The sequence below is a fragment of the Schistocerca gregaria genome, chromosome X, assembly GCF_023897955.1.
Source record: "Schistocerca gregaria isolate iqSchGreg1 chromosome X, iqSchGreg1.2, whole genome shotgun sequence".
Lineage (NCBI taxonomy): Eukaryota > Metazoa > Arthropoda > Insecta > Orthoptera > Acrididae > Schistocerca > Schistocerca gregaria.
The window spans coordinates 852672573-852696514 of record NC_064931.1 but is presented as its reverse complement, the minus strand read 5'-3'; the positions used below and the strand labels follow the sequence as shown (position 1 = coordinate 852696514).

General features: G+C 42.7%; 1 protein-coding gene across 5 annotated transcripts in view; it reads right to left on the bottom strand.

Annotated features, from left to right (window-relative positions):
* LOC126297381 (latrophilin Cirl) overlaps window positions 1-23942 on the bottom strand; it is a 715307-nt gene that overhangs the window by 48005 nt on the left and 643360 nt on the right. For all 5 annotated transcript variants that reach the window (XM_049988106.1, XM_049988108.1, XM_049988105.1 and 2 more), the window contains 6 exons: window positions 17077-17361; window positions 8165-8520; window positions 3125-3452; window positions 1991-2348; window positions 493-718; window positions 83-248 (listed from right to left, as the gene is read on the bottom strand). In XM_049988106.1, the coding sequence (XP_049844063.1) occupies window positions 83-248; window positions 493-718; window positions 1991-2348; window positions 3125-3452; window positions 8165-8520; window positions 17077-17361 (1719 nt within the window). The remainder of the gene's footprint in view (window positions 1-82; window positions 249-492; window positions 719-1990; window positions 2349-3124; window positions 3453-8164; window positions 8521-17076; window positions 17362-23942) is intronic.

Genomic DNA, 23942 nt, shown 5'->3' with positions numbered 1-23942 from the left:
CCATTATTTTCAAAATTTGTTACTTGTGGTTTCTGAGACAGCACTAAATGAAGTATACCAATGATTTAATAAAGTATCTTACCTTCAAGGAACATCCATGCAAATGCACAGAGGAAGAAAAAATGCAGAAGCCCTGCGACAGCACCACAAATTACTCTATGCTGCGTTTGGCCAATGCCAAACAGAAATACTACTTCCGCAATTAAAAGACAGATGCATAAATTCTTGTGGATTGTTGTACGATCCGACTGGAAAATAGGTGAGATACACATCAGGCTAATGGTTAAAGGTAATGAAAAGTATCTTTTCTGTCATGTTTTCCTTCAATACAATGTACAAATACTATCTATGGAATTTCCACTGTGTACAGCAAAAAATAAGATTTTGCTCTATTTTATTTTAGACAATAGTGATCAGTATAAAGCTTCAGTGCAACATTGGTTTTCTTATAACAATAAAAGTCTGTCTGCAAAAAAATTATTTTATACACACCTTGAGTCCACGGAAAATTTGAAAGGTGAGAAATGCCAGGGCCAGGCACACAACAGAGATGATACAGCCCACATAAGTTATGAATGATAACACAAACTCATGCGCGGCCTCAATTTTTACAGAACGCACATCCATCAATATGGCAAAGTTGGTTAAATGGTCACATACACACAGGGTATGAGTTGCATTAGTCTTTTCAACTTGACAGCCTTCATCAGACCATGCCCTAAAGGACAGAAGCAAAACAGAAAAACTATTACACGCAGTAAAGTTGTAAAAGAGAACACCACTTACTTTACTGAACACAAATTTATCACTGTTGGGATAGAATTACACGTATTAGGTTTTTACATACTGGGATCGGTAAAGACACGCACTTACTGTATAGTTGATGCACTGATCAATAGATACAAGATGCTGAACACATACAATGATGAAATGAAATGCCTACATCCACCAGTTTTTAATTTGCAATTTATTACATCCATGATCAGCCTCAGGCAATTATGCTGTCTCCAGATGGCTACAGCCATTGGTTATGCACTACACAACACCATGCTTGGCATTAGCAACATGTGGCCTGATGTGCTGTTCAAACAACTGTTCAAACTTTACAATAGTAGGTCACTGGTTCTCCAAAATATGTGACTGTAGAACATGCAAGTGTAAGTGGTTTTGCAAACTACCTTAGAAGTACCCTGCTTTTACACACGGAAATATCATTAAAAATAAAATTTCCCACATCAGTTCAAAATTACATACCACCACTGCACACAGAATACGCATCAACAGCACATAAATACCACATCTGAGGTATCGAGCACAGTGAGCCAGTGTCATTCTGTCAATGAATAGATTTGCATCAAACTGGCCACCTTTCTGCTCTAAGGACTGAGTAGATGAGGCTTCCAGTGAAAAGGATACCAGAACTGACTGGTACCTAATGGTATTGGAATTGTGACTGTTAAGATAGCTGGATACCTTTCATTCAAGTATTAGACACTCCTTCCACAACATAACAATCAGGAAGAACTAGAAGTTATGTAGCTCAGAGAAGATGACTAAGTATAGAAAATTTTTGGATGAAAAGACCTCTATGCAAGGGGAAGTTACCATGGCAACAACCATTTAGGTCTGCTCTCCAGCAAAAGCTGGCCATGTGTAAATCACAGCCATAAATGAAAAAAATTGACTAATTCATTTAAATTACAAAAAAAATTGGTTTAAAAAATAATTCTTTATTAGATCCTTGTCTTGAGGATTTATTCAGAAGTTTTTCAGTAGTATGCAATATGTTATTTTGTCGCAGAAGTATTACTATTTTGTTAGAAAAACTGTTATTTACATTTTAAATCTGCTAACGTTAAATATAAAATCTCTAAATCATTCCAGGTATGGAGACAATCAAATTAAATAAAACTTAATGTTGGCATGTTTATCATTTACTTGCTTGTGAATGAAACTAATCCATAACAGTATTTACCACATACAAACTCACCCATTTACATAATCCCAGAAAACACATGAAGGATTTGTGAAGTTGCTGCTTGTATCAATATGCTGTAGAATTATTTTCACAGGTTTTGATAATTGTATGTGCTTTCCTTTCCCAAGAGAAGCTGCGATAATTTTAGAATTGATTCTTTGAGACCGATTCCTTGGCTGCAGGACCTCATCTAATCGATCGAAAGTTGCAAATACTATGCGTACAAATCCTCCATCACTGTTTTCCAGAACAGACATTCTTGGAAGTTCCACCCAGTTCTGTGATATTGGCCATGGAACGTGAGTTTCTGCCAGAGGAAACACCTCCACTTCACTGACTTGGGCAAGTGGAATTACTCTTACACTCAGCACTGAAATGGAAAAAATACATTTATATACAAGCTTATTCATGAATAAATCGAAATGTTAAAAATGCCACCAGAAATCACATGTATAGAAGTACCAAATAATTAGTTTACCCCAAAAACATACAAAAATTCAAGTAATGTAATGTTTATAGTATTTGGCCCAAATAAATACAATTAATTAAATTTAAAGCAATAAAGTTCTATTTCTTCTTAAGAGCCACTTGCCTCAGTAGGTTCATGCACATACAGACGAATAAATGCTACACAAAAAATTTAAATGTATTAATTTTGTGTTAACTGCTTTCAAGCCCCTATAATGTCACACTGCTTTTCTCTTACTCAATCAGTACATTCATCTCACCAAGTCAAAGGAAGTGGAGGAGTACAGAGAATTTTATACAGGCTTAAAACCATGGTATAGACCCCAGAGTCCTGCACATATTATTCCTGTTTTCCTTTGAAATAAGGAACTGGGAATGGGAATTTTCATTTGCGTCCTGAAGGCATGCCAGTGTTTCATTACACAACTCACCACACACACATGGCAATGAATGAGTTACTGTTTTCTGACATGACTGTCTAAGTTCCATTTGTTTCTTTAGATCATATTCTTAAAGTGGTCTGTCTGCACCTACTATTATATACAGTAAGTTATCTTCTATACCACACAGGTGTGCAATGCTTTGCTTGTTTTACAGTTAATCACACAACTACAAAGAATCAGGCAGTAAAGTTGAAAGATTTTACATTCTACATTGTACCAGTATAGGATGACTTACATATGTTCTTGACAGTCTGCACAACCCTCTTCTCACGGCGCACAGTCTCAGCTAGCAAGAATGCATTTTCTTCAAGGCCCATTAGCATTTCAGTTGCAACCTGGAGTTGCTGCTTGTATGTTAGGTCTTTCCAGCTCTGATGATGAGAACATTCCAACAAGTTGCTGCCCGTGCGGATGACACTGTACAAAAGTTCTGTGACAATGGCCTCACGCTGTCGAGGGTCAGGGAAAGTCGAGATGTCGGAAGACATCTTTCCGGCCAGTTTCCGTGTAATTTCAGCAGCAGCCAGCATGTCTCCCCCATAGAGGGGCACACTCTCTGTTACCTGTAACATACTCGCAGCATTAATTATAAGGCAGCATCTCAGTGGCACAATATCATTCAGTTACAGTGTTTGACATACCTGGTAAGAAGCTAGTGTGAAGGTGACAATTTGGTCACATCTACTGTCCTAGCTGTACATGCAAAACGGAAACAAGGCAGATGGGATTCAGTGTTTCTGGTGGGATATACAAATTACTCCCCCTCATAAATATCAATTATGATGGTAAAAGTACACATAAGATTTGTCCTCTTACCAGACGTAGAACAAATTCAATAGCAGCAATGAGAGATCATTAATACAAGACAATATTCTACAGTGTGAAAAATACAAAATGCATTACCACCTGGCTGCTGAATTTTCAGGAAAATGAGAGGGCAGTTACTGAAACAAATTCCACAGTCTGAAATATTAAGACAATCATTTCTGAGAACAGGCCAGAGAGACAACTTTTACGAATACAATGCAAAAAATTATTCACAAAAATGATACTGCCATTCTAGGAGGCCCAAACATTACCCCCACACACTACGGCCATACAATGTGTCAATGACAACCACAGCCCACCTACTAGGCACAATTTGGGGCCACTTTAACTACAGTGAGGTGGAAACAAATAACTCTCGCCACTCGTGCCATTGGCAAACTTCATTCTAAAATCTGTTAATGTGCACAAAATGTAGGACTGTCCTAAGTAACAAAAGCCTAACAAATGTACTGCTCACAATTTGTGTGTCTCCCAAAATCTACACAGGAATTTTGTCATTTCTACATTATTTTGTTGAGATTCAAATGGATAGACAGAAGAATAAATTGTGGAAGGAAGTGAGACAGCAGTATATAGATTTCAGCTTTGACCTATAGGAGCAAACCTTTGACAGTACATAACTGAACAAAGTGTCAGATTAAAACTTCAGTGAATAGATACCTTTAGTAAATACGGGGAAAAAAGGAGTAAGAGAAGCAGAATCCAAAAACAGCCATTTTGAAAATTTTAAATTCAATGTGGCACGAGAAGACAATCTGCGAGATATGGCCGAAGTGGTTTACGTGCATCCGGCAACTTAGAGCTGAGGCTAATGAATAAGGTAGGAGTGGAAGGAAGGCAGGACCAGAACAGCACACAAGAACGGAACGGAATAAGGGCTACAGGAGATGGGCTATCGGTGTAAACTGCGACTGCTACTGCAAACAAGAAGCAACGGAGACTCTAGACTGATAATTCCCAACTCGGCAGTAATTACCCCTGAGGGCTAAAAACAAACTGGGTTCCACTGCAGTTTAGAGGGTAATGTAAATTATTTTTATAAAATCAGAAGACCAATTTTTAATAGATCATCATCAGTGGCAGCAATTGGCATCCACCTCCTCTAGACTTTCCAACAAACTGCAGTTTTCAGTGATAGACATCTGTACCCCTAAGTACGTATCCAATAAGAACCTCAATATTTCCTGATTTTCCAACATCTAGCAAATAACTACCCTCCATCTGCCCAGCTAGCTGACACTCTAATCTGGTCCCCGATCCAACCATTCTCATTTCCGTCTCTCCTCGTTATTTGCCACACATACTCCTCTGCCAGTCACTGAGTGACCGTCACCTTACAAAGAGTTTCCACATTAAATATAAACGTCTCACTGCCACGAGTCAAAACTCCAGTTTCGAATCGATCGTAAACTATAAATTTTGTACGAGACTGCTCCATATGAAACTTCGTCCGGCATTCCGAGCCATTTTACTCCCGTATATTTTTCGGTTCCTCCGGTGGCAGTAGTCATTTACCACAAGTAATACATTCCAATAACAATTATTTTCAAGATTTAGAATATATGAAGGTAAATGCCCGAGTTCCGAGACACTCTCCGGTGGACAATAAAATATTTTCAGACAGTGAAATCCGAGTTGGAGCACAATTTCTCTAATGTTGGGAAGACTACACGACAAAAACAGATTTCAATAAGAGAGACCCGACACTATTTAGGCTAAAAGTCAGTAGCTAGTAGCTACTACTATCGGAACGACTCCCAAGTATACCAAAAACCGAAGCACGGAGCTGAGCGCACCCCGAGCGCACTTTACAACAGAAAGTGGCCTAAACTGTATCAGACAGAGGAGACGGTCATTACAAATACGCAGAACTGACCGTGTCACAGACTCATTATTTATCGTTTTTGTAAAAAAGACTGAAGAACCGAGTGAGTTCCATTTTTGATAGCAGATCCTCTGTCCTCTAAAAATTGGACTGTTAATTTGTTTCCCTAATAGTTATGAACTGTAGGTTAAAACTGAAGAAACTATAAAAAGGTGTGAATTTAAGGAGATGGGACCTGGATAAACTGAAAGAACCAGAGGTTGTACAGAATTTCAGGGAGAGCATAAGGGAACAATTGACAGGAATGGGGGAAAGAAATACAGTAGAAGAAGAATGGGTAGCTCTGAGTGAAGGCAGCAGAGGATCAAGTAGGTAAAAAGATGAGGGCTAGTAGAACTCGTTGGGTAACAGAAGAAATATTGAAGTTAATTGATGAAAGGAGAAAATATAAAAATGCAGTAAATGAAGCAGGAAAAAAGGAATACAAACGTCTCAAAAATGAGATCGACAGGAAGTGCAAAATGGCTAAGGAGGGATGGCTAGAGGGCAAATGTAAGGATGTAGAGGCTTATCGCACTAGGGTAAGATAGATACTGCCTCCAGGAAAATTAAAGATACCTTTGGAGAAAAGGAAAGAGCTCAGATGGAAACCCAGTTCTAAGCAAAAAAGGGAAAGCAGAAAGGTGGAAGGAGTATATAGAGGGTCTATACAAGGGCGATGTACTTGAGGACAATATTATCGAAATGGAAGAGGATGTAGATGAATATGAAATGGGAGATATGATACTGTGTGAAGAGTTTGACAGAGCACTGAAAGACCCGAGTCGAAACAAGGCCCCGGGAGTAGACAACATTCCATTAGAACTACTGACGGCCTTGGGAGAGCCAGTCCTCACAAAACTCTACCATCTAGTGAGCAAGATGTATGAGACAGGCGAAATACCCTCAGACTTCAAGAAGAATATAATAATTCCAATCCGAAAGAAAGCAGGTGTTGACAGATGTGAAAATTACCGAACTATCAGTTTAATAAGACACGGCTGCAAAATACTAACACGAATTCCTTACAGACGAATGGAGAAACTGTTAGAAGCCGATCTCAGGGAAGATCAGTTTGGATTCCGTAAAAATGTTGGAACACATGAGGCAATACTGACCTTACGACTTATCTTAGAAGAAAAATTAAGGAAAGGCAAACCTACGTTTCTAGCATTTGTAGCTTTAGAGAAAGCTTTTGACAATGTTGACTGGAGTATTCTCTTTCAAATTCTAAAGGTGGCAGGGGTAAAATACAGGGAGCGAAAGGCTATTTACAATTTGTACAGAAACCAGATGGCAGTTATAAGAGCCGAGGGACACGAAAGGGAAGCAGCGGTTGGGAAGGGAGTGAGACAGGGTTGTAGCCTCTCCCCGATGCTATTCAATCTGTGTATTGAGCAAGCAGTACAGGAAACAAAAGAAAAGTTCGGAGTAGGTATTAAAATCCACCGAGGAGAAATAAAAACTTTGAGGTTTGCCGATGACATCGTAATTCTGACACAAACAGCAAAGCAGTTCAACGGAATGGACAGTTTCTTGAAAGGAGGATATAAGATGACCATGAACAAAAGCAAAATGAGGATAATGGAATGTAGTCAAATTAAATCGGGTGATGCTGAGGGAATTCGATTAGGTAATGAGACACTTAAAGTAGTAAAGGAGTTTTGCTATTTGGGGAGCAAAGTAACTGATGATGGTCTAAGTAGAGAGGATATAAAATGTAGACTGGCAATGGCAAGGAAAGCGTTTCTGAAGAAGAAAAATTTGTTAACATCGAGTATAGATTTAAGTGTCAGGAAGTCGTTTCTGAAAGTATTTGTATGGAGTGTAGCCACGTACGGAAGTGAAACGCGGATGATAAACAGTTTAGACAAGAAGAGAATAGAAGCTTTCGAAATGTGGTGCTACAGAAGAATGGTGAAGATTAGACTGGTAGATCACGTAACTAACGAGTTGGTTGGGTTCTTTGGGGAAGGAGACCAGACAGTGAGGTCATCGGTCTCATCGGATTAGGGAAGGACGGGGAAGGAAATCGTCCGTGCCCTTTGAAAGGAACCATCCCGGCATTTGCCTGGAGGGATTTAGGGAAATCACGGAAAACCTAAATCAGGAAGGCCGGGCGCGGGATTGAACCGTCATCCTCCCGAATGCGAGTCCAGTGTCTAACCACTGTGCCACCTCGCTCGGTTAACTAACGAGGAGGTATCGAATAGAATTGGGGAGAAGAGGAGCTTGTGGCATAACTGGACTAGAAGAAAGGATCAGTCAGTAGGACACATTCAGAGAGGTCGAGGGATCACCAATTCAGTATCGGAGGGCAGCGTTGAGGGTAAAAACCGTAGAGAGAGACCCAGATACGAATTCACTAAGCAGATTCAAAAGGATGTAGGCTGCAGTAGGTACTGGGAGATGAAGAAGCTTGCACAGGATAGAGTAGCATGGAGAGCTGCATCAAACCAGTCTTAGGACCGAAGACCACAACAACAATAGAAAGTATCGTTAGGTGACAAATTTTGCCAGGTTAATGTCTGATGTCGTTTAGAATTGTCGATATGTGAGGTGGACGGGAGCCGCATTACGGACCTGTGCCAGCTCGTTGCCGATGGTGGTGATGGAGTCCCCGTGCGTCATGCGCGTCTCGAGGTTGGTGAACCAGAGCGTGTGGCAGTCGGACAGGTCGGGCGCGTCGGGCGCCCACAGCGGCGGCCCGTCGTCGCGCCTGCGGCACTGCCAGCGCGCCCGGCCCGTCGATCCGCCGGGGCAGGGCTGCTCGGCCACGTCTCCCGCCCACGTCCAGTTCCAGAAGAGGTTGCGCGCCGTCACCGCGGGGCACAGCCGCGACAGCTCCTCCGGGGGGAAGTGCGACGGCAGCGCCGCCGCCGCCGCCGCCGCGGCAGCCGCCGCCGCCGCCGCAGCTGCTGCGGCCGAGCCGGCGCGACCTGCGGAAGCGTTACACCACACGCGCCCTACTGGCCGTCACTCCTCCGCACTCGCGGCCAGCCGCCGCCGGGGAACGCAACAAAACCACAAAAACCAAACAAAACACGCTAAATCATTTATCTGTCCACGGTGTCCGTAAAATTGCTCTATAATCGAACATCCCTAGAAACCGCTGGAACCGTCTTTCAAATTATGGGCTGTCATTATCGTATGGCAGCGAAATTTGATAGGTATTCTAGTACGTTAATGCAGAACAGATTTATGCTGGAAAAAAATAGTTCTCATTTTGGTCACCAGGTGCAAATCTGGCGCTGTGAATGCAAGAAAGAGGTATAGAAATGTTTTCGTACGAAATGGATTAGGGATGGGACGTCGACAGAAAAGGTCAAACCTGTGAGAAAGGCATAATTTCATTATTAACTGCCACTTACACAGTTTGTTCAATGCTAGTACCGGAGACGTCGACGGGCTGCTGCATCCGTAAAACAAAGTGATAGACAGTTGTTTGCAGCAGTTCCGGCAGAATCTGAATACTGGCCTTCAGATCAGGTAGACAGCGAACGTTTCCCTGCTAACCGCGTTCTTTTAGATATTTCTAGAGCCAAAAGTCACACGGATTCAGATCAGGTGATCTTGCTGGCCATACATCTGGAAAGCCCCCTGCGAGTGCAATGGTTCTTCGTGCACAGCACGCGGTTTAACAGTACCCCAAATTCAGCCGTTCTGTGTATTCACTGCACCCTGTAAATGTAAAATGTGCCTCGTCACTCCACAGAATATTGCCCGGCCACATGTCATCATCTTTTCGTTCCGTGCCAGAAACCGAAGAGCAAATTCGGAACGTTGCTGCGGATTATTAGGTTTCAGTTGCTGCACCGTCTGGATCTTGCACGGGTACCAGTGTAAAATAGACCGAATAACTTTCCGAACTGTTGACCACGAGATGGACAATTCTCGTGTCACTGCATGAGCGCCAGCACTAACCGGGGTACGCGCTGCACGGTCAGTTACAGCTAACCTCGTCAATAATTTCCACCGTGATACGACACCTTTCACTTCGAGGTGTCACACCTAGCTCACCCTTGTTTCCGATGTCATTATCATCTCCTCTAACACATTTCATCTCCTCAGACCTTTCAGGCAACGATACTCTCTCATGATACGCTGTAATTGTTGCCGTTCACATAAAACAGTTTCACCAACAGCGCACGGTCTGGCTTCTCGATAGCGGTACTTTTCATTCGCGTTGTAGCTTGTCAAATGACGGTGTGGATGTCAACGTCATACAGAGTACAGCGCCAGATTTGCACCTGCTGGCCATAATTAGAACTAATATTCATCCAACGTGAATAGCTGCACATCATTTATAACCACCCAGTACTTCACGTCATATGCTTTTTGGATCAAATCGTCATTAGTGGCCTGGAAGCACACATACTGACGCTTTTAGTTCATCTATAGCTCTAGAAACAGCCCTTTAACAATCTATTCAATTATTGTTCTTTGACTTTCTGCATTTTCGCCTTTTTTTCTTAGAAACGTAAATCTCTGCACGTAAATCTGTCAGACATTTCAGAAAGTGAAAACGGACACAAAAGGACAATGCTCAAGAGTGATATACCTGACGAAGGTGTGTTCAGACGAGGCTTCTCAAACCAGTCGAAAATGTAATAAGTCAAAGAACCACTCTTAGACAGAGTAATAATGGAACCGTTGTCAGATGCACAATGGCGTGCTGAAAAGTAACGGCTCAGAATTTTTTGTGACAACTCTTAAAATAAAACGTTCTACGTCTTTATTCTTCATGTCTACATATTTGCAGCCGTCTGCCGCTAGAGAGCTTCGAATTGCAGCGTAAAACAAGGCAGTGTGTTACGTAACTATGTCAGTGTGCGAGTAAGTGAGAAAAAACTTGCTGTAATCAAGTTTCGTCTTCAAATGGAGCACCCTCCCCTTCAGTATGACAATGGGTACACTTATCAATCATCCTCCCTACAGTCCCAACTTGGTACCATCCAATTTTCATCCGCTTGCAGAGCTTAAGGAACACCTTTGAGGACTTTACCTTACATTACATCTATCGTTTTCCATGGATCCCTTGGCGGGGAGTCTCTGTGATGTGGAAAGAACATAAGTTTATTTATTTATTTATTTATTTATTTATTTATTTAATTCAGGTACATGGATATTGTACAATTCCCTCTGAAAGTGATCTTTATCACTTATAAGACCTTTAATATGTTCTGGTAAGTTATTGAATATATGAGTACCAATGTATTTGACTCCTTTTGTACTAATGTTGCCGGCCGGAGTGGCCGAGCGGTTCTAGGCGCTACAGTCTAGAACCGCGCTACCGCTACAGTCGCAGGTTCGAATCCTGCCTCGGGCATGGATGTGTGTGATGTCCTTCGGTTAGTTACGTTTAAGTAGTTTTAAGTTCTAGGGGACTGATGACCACAGTAGTTAAGTCCGATAGTGCTCAGAGCCATTTGAACTATTTTTTGTACTAATGTTAAGGTTTTATAGTCCTTATACAGATTCTTTTTGGTTCAAAATGGTTCAAATGGCTCTGAGCACTATTGGACTTACCATCTGAGGTCATCGGTCCCCTAGAATTTAGAACTACTTAAACCTAACTAGCATAAGGACATGACACACACCCATGCCCAAGGCAGGATTCGAACCTGCAACCGTAGCGGTCGCGCGGTTCCAGACTGTAGCGCCTAGAACCGCTCGGCCACCCCGGCCGTCATTCTTTTGGTTCTGGTGTTATAATCATGTTTTGTACTAGTTTTGTACTATTTTGTGTAAAAAGAGACATGTTGGAAATGACAAAGGACATCAGTGAGTATATGTACTGAGAACTAGTAGTTAGAATACCAAGTTTCTTAAAGAGGTCTCTGCATGATGATCTAGGACTGACACCAGATATAATTCTAAATACTCGTCTCTGAATTTTGAAAATGCTCTCTTTGTGAGAGGAGTTTCCCAAAAGATGATTCCATAACTCATTAGTGAATGGAAGTAGGCTGAATAAACTAACATTTTTAAATCGCCTATTTCTGCTATCATGCATACTGCAAATGTAGCTCAACGAAGGCGTTTCATTAAGTCTAGAGCTTGAGTTTTCCAGTTTAGGTTGTGGTCAATTTGTAACCCTAAAATTTTGATACTGTCTACAGTTTTAATTTCAATGTTTGAATACATTATACTTATAGAATCAGGTATTCTTTGTGAGGTACTTAGCTGTATGTACTAGGTCTTGTCATAATTCAGTGACAATCCATTTGCTGACAGCCACCCATTGATACTTTCAAATATTTCATTAGCTGATTGCTCAGTGAGATAACGGGTAATATTTTTTATACCAGTACTTGTATCATCTACAAATAAGACAAAATTTGCATTTTGTGACACTGCATATGGAAGGTCATTAATATACAATAGGAACAACAAGGGACCTAAAATGGAGCCCTGGGACACCCCTTGTCTGTTGGTTTCATATTTTGAATGACTATTGTTACGTGGCAAGCCTGACACAGACACACACTGTTTTCTATTAAAAACATAGGATGAGAACCGTGAGCCTGCAACTCCTGTTACCCCATAATATCATACTTAACACAATCAAAACCTTTAGCCAGATCACAGAATATTCCAAGTGGTAATAACTTTTGATTTATTGATTCTAATATATAATCTGTAAAAGTGAATATAGTTTGATCAGTTGACAATCCTTTACGAAATCACAACTGATTGCGAATCAGAATATTTTTCTGTACTAAGTGTTCATATAGTCTGTTGTACATAACCCTTTCGAACACTTTTGAAAATATTGCCAATAATGAAATGGGACGGAAGTTTTCCACTGACGATTTGTCTCCTTTCTTGTTAATGGTTTGACATATCATATTTAAACTTGTCTGGAAAAGTACCACTGTGGAGGGATTCATTACATAAGTAACTCAGTATGTCACGAAGTTCTGAGGAGCAACATTTCATTATGGTAATGTTGATTTCATCATAGTTGATAGTGATGAAGCGGTTTGAAGCAGATGTGAGGTTATGGTCCCGTCAACTATGTTAAACATTAAGCAGTGACGGTATCAAAGAGCTGGTCTCTCGTTGGGAGAAATGTGTTCATTGCTAGGGTGAATATGTTGAGAACTAAATACGTAGACATGAAAGAGGAAGAAGCAGAATGTTAATAAAATCTGTTTTATTTCAAAAGCTTTAAGAGCTTTCACATAAAAAATTCGCGGGCACTACTATTCAGCACGCCATCGGACGATCCAACCAAAATGGTAAATACGTTTGCTTCCAGGCCACAGATGTTTTAATCCAGTATAACGAAACGTGTGTAGTTACATGGCATTTAAGGCCATGTATTTTGTTTACGTGTAAGTTTTGATTATGGTGTGACTTTTGACTTAGGTAGCTTTGAATTGCTTTGTACTTGCGGAGAAGGAAATATCACGTTGCGTTACTGAGAAAATACGGCTCATTCGCGTTTGTCTCAATGATTTTCGGAAGCCGTGAGAAGCCCAACAGTGGACAACAACAGTGGACGGATACGGATTAAGATATCAAAAATACGTTTTCGACAAGTGGAGGTATGTAAAGGAGTGATTTTTTTCCAATGCGTTTTACATCAGCAGAAATAACGAAACAACTGCACTTTTTCCTAATTTCCCCCTGGAAGAGAGGGATATATTGCTGACGTTTGGCAAAACATGCAGTAAAACCTCCCACAAGAGGAGGCTAATAATGAAAGCAACGACTGCCGAGGTTTGCAGGACAATGCAAGTGAGACTGCCAAGTGCTCCTCCAGTTGAATGACAAGCAAGCAAACGGCCAAACCCGAGGTTTTAAGTTAGGAATATATTTCGAAGACTCCGTCTCGAGCAACACACAGTTTCCTGTTTTCCTCCCTTAACCCGCACAAATTTTGGTAATGTGACATCACGATCAGTGGTCTTCCTTTATTGTATTTAGCAGACGATTTTGTTTTTCATGTTGCTGCGTGTCCACCTTGTGCAATGCAGATGACGCTGTAACTCAGTTTGCCACGTTCTCACTGTGTGTGCTGACTCCCAGCAGCAATAACAAAATAGCAGCTGGATACCTGACACTATCATTCAGTGCAGGAGGCGATCTATAATTTTATGCTGTAGCCTCTTTCTGAAAACCAGTTTATTTGCCAAGATCGTTAGGTTGACACAATTATTGCGTTACTAGTTTCGGTAATATGGATTGCCATCCTCAGGTGCATAAAAGGGGGCAGTAGTAGTTATTTGGTAAAATGCTTACAGTGCTCTAGCATATGAGGACTATACGATATGCATAATATGCATTGTAATGCCTCGACGTTTTTATGCATATTGTGTAGTCCTCGTGTAACTGAGTGGTGTAAGCATTGTATTATGTAGCTGCCACTGTGCGGTTTTATGGATATGAGGATGGCAATACCTATTGCCGAAACCAGCAATCCACTAATTGCGTTGGTAAACGAATTGGTTTCCAAGAGAAGGCAATAATAAAAAATAGCAGATGACGAACTGTGGTAAACTAACAGCCGTGCAGCGAAAGACAGAGAGCACATGAGCTGTTAAGTAGAATAAAGTGAACCTTCTAACGACTGGGAACAGGTTAAAATAGAAAAAAACGAGAGCTTATGTTTACTTCGAGACGGAATCCTCAGAGTACAGTGATGTGACAAAAGTCAAAGGATGCACAGTGGAGGTAGTAACGCGTATACAAGGTACAAAAAGGCACTGCAGTGATGGAACTGTCATTTGTACTAAGGTGATTTATGTGAAAACGTTTCTGTTGATTAACATGCTTTGAACGCGGAATGGTAGTTGGAGCTAGACGTATGGGACATTCCATTTAGGAAATTGTTAGGGAATTCAATATTCCGAGATCCATAGTGTCAAGCGCGTGCTGACAATACTAATTTTCAGGCATTACCTCTAACCAAAGGCAACGCAGTGGCCGACAGCCTTCACTTAACGACCGAGAGCAGCGGCGTTTGCGTAGAGTTGTCTGTGCTAAAAGACAAGTAAAACTGCCTGAAACAGCCGCAGAAATCAATGCGCGTCTTACGATGAACGTATGCTTTAGGACATTGCGGCGAAATTTGAGGCTAATGGACTATGACAGCAGACGACCGACGCGAGTAGCTTTGCAGCACCTCTCCTGGGTTCGTGACGGCCCTAGACGACTGGAAAACCGCGCCCTGGTCGGATGAGTCCCGATCTCAGTTGGTAAGCGCTGACAGTAGGGCGCAGAAGCCACGGACCTAAGTTGTCAACAACGTACTGTACCAGTTCATGGAGGCTCCATAATGGCGTGGGATGTTTGGCTACTTCGAGATCATTTCCAGCCATTCTACACTTCACGTTCCCAAGCAACAACGGAATTTTTATGGATGACAATGCGCCATGTCACAGAGCCACAGTTATTCCCGATTAATTTGAAGAACAATCTGGACAATTCCAGGGAATGATTTAGCCATCCTGATCGCCGGACACGAATCCCATCAAAAACTTATTGGGAGATAATCGAGATGTCAGTTCGTGCACAATATCCTACCAGCAACACTTTGGTAACTATGGACGGCTATGAGCTAGCACGACTCTACAGCGTGTTACAAAAAGGCACGGCCAAACTTTCAGGAACCATTCCTCACACACAAATAAAGAAAAGATGTTATGTGTACATGTGTCCGCAAACGCTTAATTTCCATGTTAGAGCTCATTTTAGTTTCGTCAGTATGTACTGTACTTCCTCGATTCACCGCCAGTTGGCCCAATTGAAGGAAGGTAATGTTGACTTCAGTGCTTGTGTTGACATCCGACTCATTGCGCTACAGTACTAGCATCAAGCACATCAGTACCTAGCATCAAAAGGTTAGTGTTCATCACGAACGTGGTTTTGCAGTCAGTGCAATCTTTACAAATGCGGAGTTGGCTGATGCCCATTTGATGTATGAATTAGCACGGGGCAATAGCCGTGGCGCGTTACATTTGTATTGAGACGGATTTCCAGAACGAAGGTGTCCCGACAGGAAGACGTTCGAAGCAATTGATCGACGTCTTAGGCAGGCGGAACATTACAGGCTATGACTCGCGACTGGAGAAGACCTAGAACGACGAGGACACCTCCAATGGACGAGGCAATTCTTCATGCAGTTGACGATAACCCTAATGTCAGCGTCAGAGAAGCTGCTGCTGTGCAAGGTAACGTTGACCACGTCACTGTATGGAGAGTGCTACGGAAGAACCAATTGTTTCCGTACCACGTATAGCGTGTGCAGGCACGGGTACACTTCTTCGAATGGTTCATCCAACAATGTTTCAATCCTCATTTCAGTGCAAATGTTCTCTTTACGGATGAGGCTTCATTCCAACGTGACCAAACTGTAAATTTCCACAATCAACATTTGTGGGCTGACGAGAAACCGCACGTAATTGTGCAATCACGTCATCAACACAGATTTTCAGTGAACGTTCGGGCAGGCATTGTTGGTGATGTCTCGATTGGGCCCCATGTTCTTCCACCTACGCTCAATGGAGCACGTTATCATGAATTCATACGGGATACTCTACCTGTGCTGCTAGAACATTTACCTTTACAAGTACGACACAACATGTGGTTCATGCACGATGGAGATCCTGCTCGTTTCAGTCGAAGTGTTCGTACGCTTCTCAACAACAGATTCGGTGACCTATGGATTGGTAGAGGCGGACCAATTCCATGGCCTCCACGCTCTCCTGACCTCAACCCTCTTGACTTTCATTTATATGGGAATTTGAAAGCTCTTGTCTACGCAACTCCGGTACCAAATGTAGAGACTCTTCGTGCTCGTATTGTGGACGGCTGTGATACAATACTCCATTCTCCAGGGCTGCATCAGGGATTCCATGCTACGGAGGGTGGATGCATGTATCCTCGCTAACGGAGGACATTTTGAACACTTCCTGTAACAAAGTGTTTGAAGTCACGCTGGTACGTTCTGTTGCTGTGTGTTTCCATCCCATGATTTATGTGATTTGAAGACAAGTAATAAAATGAGCTGTAACATGGAAAGTAAGCGTTTCCGGACACATGTCTACATAACATATTTTCTTTCTTTGTGTGTGAGGAATGTTTCCTGAAAGTTTGGCCGTACCTTTTTGTAACACCCTGTATATTCCTGTTGGAGACTTGCAACGATTTGTTGAGTCCGTGCCACGAGTTGAACTACAGCGGGCAAACGAAGGTCTTACACGATATTGGAAGGTATCCCACGACTTTTGTCACCTCGATGTATATTTACTGTTCGAGTAAACACGGGCGCAAGCTGTGAGCTTTCCTAAGGAAATTCGCGTCAAGATGAAGTTTGAAGAGTTCTGTTGGGTTTTCCACCACTACTACACTACAACGGATGTTTGTTCCTGGTCAATACGGAGTTGAACTATAGAGACATAGTTAATCGCACGCGAAAACAAAAGATAAAAACTGAAGAAAGAAGCAGGGGGGAGGGGTACGAAAAGGGCTAGTCCGCTTCCTACCTGTAGTCGTGCTGGGAGGAACCACAGTCGCCGTGTCCTGTGGCTGCGGGGGCGGCGGAGGCGGCGGCGTCTGCGGCACCGGCGGGGGCGGCGGCGGGGGCGGCGACTGCGTGACGGGGGGCGGCGGCAGGGCCGGCAGAGTGCCGGGGACGAGCGCCGTGTCCGCGGGGGCGGCCGGCGGGGGCGGCGGCGGCGGCAGCGGCGCCTCCACGCGCACCGTGCTCCAGGGCGACGGCTGCGACGTAGTCAGCCAGGGCGGGCTCGGCCGGTCCGTCGTCGTCGTCGCTGTGGGGGAATACGCGCACGTGTAGCCTGCCGCTCCCTGGCCCACAGTCTTTCTTCGCGCCAGGCGCCACACCAAGGACAATTCCACTCAGGATAAAACACTTTCGCACTCGAGCTGTAAACTTTTTCTGTGCGACATCGACGCATATTTCCTCTCTTGTACATATTTTTCCCCAGTTTATTGGCTTGCGTTTCGTGTCCGTTCAGTCATCTCAATACATGTACGAATTTTTGCCGGTTACGACGATACGAACGTAAGGACAACGCGAGACCCACTCCCCGAGCGGAGAAAATCTCCGACCGAGTCGGGACTCGAACCCGGGCTACTTCTCTTAGTAATCCGCCGCGCTAACCCCGCATTACCGAGGCGGACTCTAATCTACAGATGCTAACGTGTCCGTCGAATTATACGTATATCAAATTGAGAGGAGTGCTCAGTGCATAAAGGCTGTCGTAGCACATGTATATGTATCAACTGACAAGCCGAAACAGTCCTGTAATGAACGTCGCTAAGTTTTTAATTTTGACAAAAAGTTTACAGCCCCGAAGGAATATTAGTTTTATCCTTCAACTACTATCGCAAGAATTAAAACTCGTCTTTTTTTCTGAAGAAAATTGAACATTAACAGACTGGAAAGCACAATTTTGACATAATCTTGGCAATTTTCTATACTCATTCTTACACATACATCGTGAACAGAGTAGTAAGAAGCCAACTGCAGACGCAATCTCTCTCTTCCAAATTATGATCTTTCTTGACACACACCTACTCCAGAAAGTTACTGCAACAGATGGTAGAGGCATAGACGGTTGCTCTGTCAGCATTATGAACCGTGCGAACTGTTCTTTGCCGAGAGTCTTAATTCTCTCTCTGTGGCTTAAAGGACCTATGTCATCGTAAGTTTTTACAGACGGAGATAAATTTCTTATCATTAAATTTTGCTCTGTACATGTTCGGCCTTCCGGACTTCGAGAGCGTCTGTAAGTTCCTGCAATGAATAATGCTCCACCCTGTTTGAAAACCAGTCACGAGCTGTAAACAATGACAAACTCCACCGTGGCAACTTTATAGAAGAAAAATTATTACTTTTAAAGGTCGTACCGATGAGGGAGGCAGTTGCTTGTTATGAAATATAAGCAATTTACGAACACTCGTACTGCTCATTCGAAACTTCGTACCGCCATCAATACTAATTTCTGACCATTAGTGCCTTGTTTCAAGTAGTTTCAAAATCCAGTCTTTGACCCTAAATGTGAATCTCACCCCGCATTTTGATAATGTATTATTTCCCCCACACCCTCTCCCGAACCTCCACAAAAATTAAAAGGAACCGTTTTTAGACGTAGAAACTGCGGAGGAAGGTTGAAGTACTGGCAAATAATTTCTTATTTGATACGTTACATCACACACAGAAGCTAACTTCTGTACATAGCATTGCAATCGAAATGTCTGAGAAGTTAACAATAATTTTACAGATACCTTTGAAGACGACACACCCAAGACAAAGACTGAAGCTTTACCGTTTTGACATGTGGAGGATCTTTCACTGCGCTGCAGAAACGATACTTGTTGATGGGATGTTTGCACTGATAATTCCCCATTTACTAAAATAGCTGAAACAGCCACCGTTCATCAGTAATATAAAATAAGCTGTCCCGAGAGACACCCCTAAGAATTTTCCCGACAGCTAAGTGGCTTCCAGCCTTCATATAATGGATTTGTGACTTTGGTACGTTGAAGGTACGCCACCCCGCGAAATCCTTCGCCTACTAGAGGCTCTGTACGCTTTAGAATACGTGATGTCATTCCACTGGACGACAGAAACATGCACTTCGTACGTTCCGTGAGATTGCCGTTAAGCATCCAGATGTACCAAGGTGATAAAGTAAGGTAACAAGTCCGCTGCGAGAAAATATTTATTGTGACTCTTCAAGCTTTCCCGGCGGATGTGTTGTAAATAGTCTTCACGGGTTTGCCGCCGGATCACGTTGTGCAAATTCCACAATACTTCCTCGGAGCAACTGTCCGCCATCTTCAGGTGGTTCAACCTTGCTCGTGGCGCCCCGTTTCTGAACACGCGCGCGAAGAATGCGCAGCCGCAGACATCGCGCATGCGCAGTCGTTTGCCACATTCAAACTCCCTCTGACGAAAATCGCAGAGCGGCTCTCCCGCGCGTGCGCTGTACGCTGCGTTTGTCAACAGTGTGGCCAGACGTTACTCACCAACGGCCGTATAGGCCAGTGTTATGACGGGCCTGTTAGCGAACAATCTTGATTTTCGCGTCGCGATTTAATAGTAGCGAATGCAGGGTTCCAGACTGTGCTCAGTTGAAATCCCTTATCCTTGTTGATGAGATTATCGGATGTGCGTATATGTATTGCTTCCTTAATGACGCAGTCCCAGGAAGATGATGCCAGGGATAAAACTTCACAAATCATACGACGTCCTGTATGCAGGTAGTGTTCCGCAGTTGCCGACTTTTGCTGTTGACGAAGGCGTGTATGACGCTGATGTTCATCGGAGCGTTCTTGTACTGTGCGGCATGTCTGGCCTATACACGCTGCCCCACACTGACAAGGAATCTTGTACACACCACATTTACTCAGTTCAAGGTCATCCTTAACCGAACCCAACAGGTTACTCAGTTTTGCAGATGGTTGAGAAACACACTTAATTCCGTATCTTCCGATGACTCATACGATTCTTGACGACATGGCACTAAATTACGGCAAAAAGGTCAAAGTAGTGGGTGTCTTCGTATCTTCATTTTGCTCCATAGATTGAACTCGCCTGGGTCTGAATGCATTACGTATCTGTCTGTCAGAACACTGTCGGAACACTGCCTTCAAATGTTCTATTTCACTCGAGAGGCTCTCAGGATCAGATACCACGTGTGCTCTATGAGCTAACGTACGTAATGCACTACCGCATTGTGCAGGATGATGGCAGCTTGTGGCCTGCAGATATAGATCTGTATGCGTTGGCTTGCGGTAGACGCTGTGTCCCAAGGTTCCATCTGCTTTCCCTCGTACCAAGACATCAAGAAAGGTAAGTGAAGTTTATATTCGGATGGAGCGAATTCAGATGCTGAAGAAACTTAGGTAGAGTATATAGTCCATGTGGCCACACCACAAATGAATCATCCGCATACCGCAGAAAAGAAGAGGCCTTGAGAGTGGCTGACTGTAGTGCTTTTACTTCAAAGTCCTCCATAAAATAATTGGCCACCACAGGACACAGAGAGCTTCCCATGGCGACACCGTCCACTTGTTCAAAATATTGGTCTTGAAATAAGAAGTATGTTGAAGAAAGCACGTGTTTGAATAATGCTACTATGTCCTCCTCAAACTTGTTGCGTATGAGCTGCAAAGATTCCTGCAAGGGCACCTTTGTAAATAAAGACACAACATCGAAACTTATTAACAGATCCGATGATTGCAATCTAAGGGTTTTCAGGCGATCTGTGAAATCTTCAGAGTTTCGAATGTGATGGTCGCACTTGCGTCTGACAACGGGACTACGAGGCGATCGGATTTTGGACAACGCGATCTGGCGGCAAACCTGTGAAGACTATTTACAAAATATTTATTCATGAAATCTGAGAATTACGCAGTTCTACTTAGGCACTGGTACATATTGCTTATTCACACAGTAACCATGATTGCCTAAGTATTTGTTCCATCGTACATCAATCCGTCGCAACTCTCATAAATTAAGTCTCAGGCTTCCTTAAAGGTCAGAACTAATGAAAACTGGTCTGTTCCAGATCCAGTATGTTTCTTTTATTTGTAATATATAAAGTACCATTATATATGAGTGTGAGTATAACTATCCAGCCACGCAAGTATAAGTCTATACGACCACACTTAAAATTTTCGTGGATACCGTTGCTTTAAGTTTTTTACTGGGGTGAGATCAAGGGTGTCGCAGTGGTATTTACGCTTTCTTGGTCTCCGATGCAGACACGTTTCGTTCCCTGCAGGAACGGAACGTCCTCCGCGCCATACCGCATTCACTTGTTTGTAGTCGCGTCTGGCAAGGGGACCAGAGTAGATCGGAGTTTTATAATCTTTCGTATTTATGGTACGTGAAGTTCATAATTCAAATCTACCTCTCCCAAAGCAGTTCCATCCAACTCTCAAAAATACTCGAGAAACTGACATCGAATTTTTTTCTGACCAATGTTCGCATGCTAAACTAAGATGGTGTCCTTTTCGACAAGTAGCGTAGCCATGTGGTACAGTGCTAGCCCGATGTGTGGGGGCCTAGGTTCAACTACCGGCGGAATCAAGTTTTAAACAAAGGTACATGTTCTGTGAGCATTTACGCGAAGCGTAAAATACAAAAACACAGACAAAATTAATGTGTAATTTTTTAATTATACGATTTTGATTAATAATCTTTTATGAAAGTTCTGTAACTAAGAATTTTTTATTACAATGAGAACTGGATTTTTGGGGGCAATATATAATTGGAAATAAGAAGATACGCATTTTTCATAAAAATTACAGATGCGTTAATTAGTATATATTTGATTAATTTCATATTTAAATGACGCACGTATTTGAACTGAACGGAAAAAAAGAAAAAAAATACCAGTCTCGTGCGCTTTATATATTCTAAGCTTCACGGAAATGCTTGTACAACATGCACCTTTGTTTAATAATCTGATTGCATCTAGACCGAAACCCAGCTCCCCAAACAGCGAAAAGCACACTCCCACAGACCCACAATGCTTGTAGAAAAATACGTACCTTATTTTAGCATACTGAACATGGTTGGAAAACCAAAGTCTATTTTATCGAGAATTTTTAAGAGTTGCATGGAACCGCTTTGGGAGAGGTATATTTGGAGTTCTGAACTTCACGTACCCGAAGTACAAAAAATTACAAAACTCGGATTGTTTCCTAGTGGGAGTAGCCGCGGTAACCACCGAGAACACATTTTCTGGCAGCCCCGTGTGTTGTGCACGATATCCACTGTACTGCCATAAAAATGTTGAGTTCGCGCGCAGTTTGGCTCACACGAATGCGACGATCGGCTCGAATCAACCCTCCGACACGGCAGGCGCTGTCATCTTAGGGGGAAGATGCAATTTTCTGACGTATGCGAGTTGTTTTTAACGTTCACAGGTGCCGTACTATGACACCGACTTCTTGCTTTACTGGAACTGTAAATACATTCCTGTGGCTTTGTAAAGAGCCTCCGAGAGTACTTCAACGGCGTAAAATATGTGGAACTTGACGAAATAGTAACAACACAAAATGTGACACAGCCGCGAATAAAAACAGTGATATGGGAAGTGTAGAATATGTTTCTTTTATTCCAATCTGTGATTACAGTTTTTTGTCCACAGATTACAGTGGTAACCATCTTCAGATACGTATAAAACATCTGGGACATGTTTCACGCGCATCTAGAGGTGGTCACCACTGATCGAAATCGATAGTCTGAGGACAAAACAAAATTCTGATCAAAGACTGGAATAAAATAAACGTATTCTAAATAGTACCAAGGTAACAGCACCGTCCCATCGCCCCACCCTATCCCCCCTTTCGGGAGAGGATGTTCCACAGACGTCTGCTTCACTGCAACACATTCCACTAAACTTACTGTTAGTGTGTACGCTATCTGTATCGGTTATCGCGCGCTAGTCGATTGCAGTCCATTATTATCTACTCCTTAGTGAGCCTTTAATCGTGGGTTTTACTAGAGCTCACGACAGACTATCGACCGTTCCAGTACCCTGTGTCAGTCAGAATTAAGATTGATAGTACGATGTGAGCAACATACGAGGTATCATGTCTGCGTAGTTTCTAGTTTCTGCAGGCAGATGTAAAATCCTCTATCACACCTGGGTAATAATAACGGAGTGACTGACAATCGTGACAGTTGAGCATGAAAAACATGGCATTCTTGACTTCGCTTTGCAGAATCATAACTCTTTTGTAGGATCATAACTTTTCTTCTCACTTTAACTGCTACCTTTCAACAGTTTGCGGGGCAAAATAAACAACTAGCACAGAAAAACAAAGCACGTACTCAAAATGAATCACAACAGTTAGGTTATTTGACGCATTTGTGGCCTGCAACTATGGTAAGCGACACTATGAAAAGCGCAAACAGAGCTCAAGGCGCGACTAAGCATGTTCTCTGATTTTGTTACTACGGTAGTTGTCCTGTAAGTAACTAGTTGTTATTCTGATGAAGGTATGTAGTCACTGCTCGCTAGAAGGTATAGAAAATACACTAGACAGGCCTGTACTCACAATATTAGCTGCATGTTACCATTTGTCTGCATTTAGCATTGTAACGACAATACATTACTCTGGCCATAAATGGTGGGAGAGTAACGCGCAGTTGGCTTCACACAACTCATAACTTCAAGACAACAGAAAGTGCCCGTGTGGTACCCATAGCATGCACACGATCATGTTTTAGTATAAATACTGAACACATGATGCACATTAATACTTGAGCGGACAGAGCGTGCGGCGCAGTGTGAGGAGACATACGAGTGTCCTTTTCTCTATCTCTCTCTCTCTCGCTCGACATGATGTAATCCCCACAACTACGTTG